At 58.0% G+C, this 4717-nt stretch overlaps 1 protein-coding gene across 1 annotated transcript; it reads left to right on the top strand.

Moving 5' to 3' along the window:
- Positions 1-2104: 2104 nt before the first annotated feature.
- On the top strand, positions 2105-3787 carry LOC147105572 (zona pellucida sperm-binding protein 4-like). Its single transcript, XM_086010883.1, has 5 exons — positions 2105-2356; positions 2896-3074; positions 3232-3329; positions 3405-3538; positions 3623-3787. The coding sequence occupies exons 1-5, from the start codon at positions 2134-2136 to the stop codon at positions 3709-3711; spliced, it is 723 nt and encodes a 240-aa protein (XP_085867009.1). The 5' UTR covers positions 2105-2133; the 3' UTR covers positions 3712-3787.
- Positions 3788-4717: the final 930 nt, after the last annotated feature.

Below are 4717 nucleotides of genomic sequence, written 5' to 3'. Positions count from 1 at the left end.
ATGCCATTTGCGTGGAGCCTTTCCTGCGCCTCTTGCGGAAGAGGTTGGCGGGATTGGCTCTGCAAGGGCCGGGCGTGGAGGTGGTCCTCTCGGCTTACGCCGATGACGTGCTCCTCGTGGTCACGGATCCCATTGACTTGCGGAGGATGCGGGAATGCCAGCAGATTTACTCGGACGCATCCTCCGCCAGGATCAACTGGGGGAAATGTTCTGGACTCCTGGTGGGTCAGTGGCAGGTGGACTCTCTGCCGGAGGAGTTCGGGCCCTTCGCCTGGAGTACCACGCACCTCCTCTACTTGGGAGTCTACCTCAGCCCGGCCGAGGACGCCTGGCCGGCGAACTGGCACGAGCTGGAGGCCAAAGTCACCGCTCGCTTAGGACGCTGGACAGGATTGCTCCGAGTGTTGTCCTACAGGGGTCGGGCGTTGGTCATAAACCAACTGGTGGCCGCCATGTTGTGGTACCGGTTGGTTACTCTGATCCCCCCCCCCTGCGTTTGTCGCCAAGATACAGAAGAAGCTCGGCGACTTCTTCTGGAACAACAGGAAACACTGGGTCGCTGCCGCGGTTCTGAGTCTCCCGCTTAAGGAGGGCGGTCAGGCGTTGGTGTGCCTCCGCACCCAGGCTGCGACTTTCCGTCTTTGGACGCTGCAGAGATACCTGTACGTCGAGAATCCTCCAAGATGGTGTGCGCTGGCGACGTATTTTTTCCGCCAGCTGCACGGCCTCAATTACGACACGCAGCTCCTGTTTTTGGAGGTGAGCGGCAGGCGTGCCAGCCTGCGGGAGCTGCCTGTCTTTTACCAGGAACTACTATGGGTTTGGAACTCCGTCGCCTCCAGGCGGAGCTCTCCCCCGTCAGGAGCGGCGGCTGTCCTCCGGGAGCCGCTGTTCAGGAATCCGCACCTCCACGTCCGCGAGTTCGGGTGGCAGGCGGAGCGCAGGGCTGTGCCTGGCAGGGTGACTAGAGTCGGGGACCTACTCGATGGCGGAGGAGCGGGCTGGATGGCGCCAGAGGAGCTGGCGCGATGCATGTCATGGGACAACGTCCGGCTCGCGGTCAATGCCATCGGGGCGGTGAAAGCGATGTTGCCCCCCGGCGCCATGAGGTGCGTCGAGGCGGCTCGGGCACGTGGGGAGATCCCGTCCGAGCTTACTCCCGTTCGGATGGAATTCCTTATCGGCGCCTTGCCCCGAAACTCCCCTCGGGGATCGGCGCCTCACAACTTGAGCCGTCTCGAGGAAATACCCTCCGTGCTTTTTCATTCTGCGCGGAGGGGTTTCCTGTACGGGCTGCTCTTGCACACCTTCCACTTTGCCATCTTCGCCTGCCGTCCGGACACGCTGTGGCGTGCCGTTTTACCTCCGGACGGAGGCGGAGGTCCCCAATGGGGGGCTCTCTATGCGGGAGTCCTCCCCTGTTCTATCGGGGATTTGGCCTGGAGGGTGTTGCACAGAGCAGTTCCGTGCAATAGATTTTTAAGCAGGTTTACGGACTCCCAGACCGCTTGTTTGTTTTGCGGTCTGGAGGAGTCCGTCTTTCACGTGTACACGGGGTGTGAGAGGTTGCAGCCCCTCTTCCATTTTTTGAGGGGGCTGCTCCTCAAATTTAGGTTGCACTTCAGTCCCACGCTCCTGATCTACGGTCACCCCGTGCGGAGGGGAGCGGGCAGTTCGGAGGACCTCCTCGTGGGCCTGCTCCTGGGCCTGGCCAAGAAAGCCATTAATTGGTCCAGGCAGCGGGCGGTCGAGGGGGTCGTCCGACCGGATTGCCTCCCCCTCTTCCGTGGCCATGTTCACGCCCGGGTGGCCCTAGAGATGGAGCACGCGGTGTCCGCCGGCGCGCTCGAGCTTTTGCGTGACCGGTGGGCGCCGCGGGGACTGGAGTGCATAATTAGTTTAAATAATCAAATTTAAATTTGAGGGGTTAAGGTTTTAGTTTATTTTGTTAATTTGTTGTTTGTTTAACACAAAGAAGCAAGGAGCAGAAAACACAAGGCCCCAATATCTCCGTGTGCCCCGTGGGAATGCGGGTTCACATGGGGAGCCCGTGGGCCAATGAGACCATTCATTTACTGCGGGTTAAACAGGGGATAAAAAGGGGGAGTCGGGTCTACAGCCTCACTTATTAGAATGGAGGGGCTGCGGGTTCTGGGCTTGTTCTTTGTTACAATCTGTTCATCTCAGCCGCCCTCTCTCCTCCTCCCCGCCGATCAATGTTGGCTGTCTCCCAAATTCCGCCAAGACTGCGGGTTTGGGGGAATTGAAGGCAGTGAGTGTGTGCGGAGAGGCTGCTGCTTTGATGCCGGGAGCCGGGATGTGCCGCCGTGTTTCTATTCACTCCACAATCTGCCAGGTGGGTGTATTCTCGGCTCGCCTATATTCTGGGCCAGGGCTTCCCAGGACCAGCCGCAATCCAACTGCACTGGGGATTCCCTGGACAGTATCCTCTCTCCTCCTGTCCTGAAACATCAGCTGGAGTCTCCAACCTCTCCAGTCCGGGAGCTGGCGGGTTTAGGAACCGTGTTCAGTTCTACAGTTTGAAAGTCTGATCATTGAGATCCTGACCCAGGATCTCTCCTTCCTTCTCTATGCGACTTGGGACTTCTGATGGTTGAATTGCGCCCCAGGATAGGAGGGCAGAGTGAAGATCAGTCCCTGGCTGGCACTGACCGGACAGGGTGTGGATTTGATGCCGGTCTTGTGTAACCAGTCCAGTAGGGATGGAGTTGGTGACCCGTCTCCATTAGATGGAGAATTGGGGTGTGGACGGGGAGAGAAGGAAACTAGAAGCTGGTGCTGCGCTGGGCGGAGTTTCTCCCCCTCCCGGTAACGGTTCCCTTGCCATTCCCCGTGCAGCAACTAGCCGCCTTTCATTGACTCTCTCTCTTGCAGTGTGCACCAAGGATGGCCGGGTCCTGATCGCCATCTCCAAGGATTTGACGCTGCCTCCTGTAGACCTGACAACGGTCCATCTGAAGGATGGACACGGAGCGGAGTGCAGTCCGACCGTGGCCTCTGCAGACACTGTGCTCTTTCAGTTCGCAGTCACTGAGTGTGGCACTACTCAGCGGGTAGGTATTGTGGGCTGGGAGCCCCATCAATGGCTGTCAGTCGGGTGGGAAAGAGGGGGTCTAAAGGGCAATGGGGGCCCTTAAAGACACTACATGTGATAAGGCAATGGCAGACTTGCTCAATTTCTCTGTAATGATGGTCTTCTGTCTCTTGTAGCTGGACGGGGTGAACGCCGTCTATGAAACGGATGTGTTGGGTCAGTTTGAGATCTTGGATGGAGCTTTGGGATCGGTGACCCGGGACAGCCCCTTCAGGTGAGACTGGGAGCACATGGAGCGGGTAGAGAAGGTGAGGAGCTGAATTCTCCAGCCGTGTCCGTTCTCTTGCAGGCTCCATGTCCAGTGCAGTTACAAGGGGAGCCAGGAGTCTGAATTGCAGGTGAAGCCCAGAGTTTACAGCCTTTCTCCGCCACTGCCTGCCACTGAGGCCGGGATCCTGGTTCTGGAGCTGAGAATAGCGAGAGGTAGCGAGTGCTGCTGATGGTTAGTGTCCAACTTCAGGCTCTCTCTCCAAATAGTGGCCGTCCTTCATCGTCTTCTCTTTCCAGATGGTGGCTACCGGAGCTGGTACGTGGCCAGTGACTACCCGATCCTGAGTGTGCTCCAGGACCCCGTGTTGTGGAGGTTCGAGTCCTGAACCGGAACGATCCGTCCCTTGTGCTGGTGCTCAATGACTGCTGGGCGACCCCCACCCCCGAGCCGCATTCGGGGCTCCGATGGGACCTCCTGGTGGGCAGGTAAGGCAGCGAGTGAGGGTCCTTGGGGCAGGCTGGTGATTGGGGAGGGGGGCGACATGGACTGGGTGCAGGAACGGCCAATAATCAAACCAATCTGAGCTCCAGGTTGATGACTTGAATGGACTGGTTTCTTTATCTCGTCTAATCTCGGGACTTTGCTTTGATGTGCCGCTGTAACTCTGTAGTTGGGAGTTCCAGGTGCCCTCTCCATATAACCCGCTCTTTCTCTGTTCCAGGTGCCCCTTTACTGGAGACAATTACAAAACCCGCCTCCTCCCGGTAGACGCCGCTTCCCATTCGCCGTTCCCAACTCACCAGAATCGGTTTGTAGTCAGCACTTTCGCTTTCTGGGACCGAGTTTCGGGCCGGGCTCTGAGCGGGGAGGTGAGTTTCCTTCAGTCTTGCTCTCTTGGTTGAACTTGTTCCCTGGGTCTTGCTCACAGTGAGGAGGCCCCTGTTGACCCTTTGACTGTAGAAGCATGAATCTCCTGACTGGGAGCTGTGGCACTGACCAGACCGCACTGTCTCTTTCCAGGTTCACTTCCACTGCAGTGCTGAGGTTTGCTTCCCTTCCACCCGAGAGAACTGCACGGCTCCCTGCAGCCCCAGTAAGTAGCTGGGATCTGACTAGAAACTGAACCCTGATGGGGAAGGGTGGGTGTGGGGCATCTGGACACTGGGCTCACTCAGCAAGGGCCCAACAGTGGGCACAGGAGCAGTGTCCTCAATCTGCCTGCTCAACTCTATCCCAGTTAGTCTACAGCAGAATAGCAATCTGGCTCAGGGGCTCTGAGCACATCTAGCACTGGTTCTGAATGGAATCCACCTCTGGCCTTGAACATTGATCCAGCATCCTGCTGTCGCCAGGAGTTCCAGGGTGGAACTGAACCGATATCTGGGGGCGGG

This window comes from Somniosus microcephalus, chromosome 17 (genome assembly GCF_052327205.1).
Source record: "Somniosus microcephalus isolate GS21.2 chromosome 17, FLI_Smic_1.0, whole genome shotgun sequence".
NCBI classification, from domain to species: Eukaryota; Metazoa; Chordata; class Chondrichthyes; order Squaliformes; family Somniosidae; genus Somniosus; species Somniosus microcephalus.
This window is presented reverse-complemented; position numbering and strand designations above follow the sequence as displayed.

What these genes read in the sequence shown, in the direction of transcription:
- LOC147105572 (XM_086010883.1), top strand. Translation starts at nt 2,134, where the DNA reads ATGGAGGGGCTGCGGGTTCTGGGCTTGTTCTTTGTTACAATCTGTTCA. An exon ending in TTCACTCCACAATCTGCCAG is followed by an intron (nt 2,357 to 2,895) that starts GTGGGTGTATTC and finishes TCTCTCTTGCAG; the next exon opens with TGTGCACCAAGGATGGCCGG. An exon ending in GGAGCTGAGAATAGCGAGAG is followed by an intron (nt 3,539 to 3,622) that starts GTAGCGAGTGCT and finishes TTCTCTTTCCAG; the next exon opens with ATGGTGGCTACCGGAGCTGG.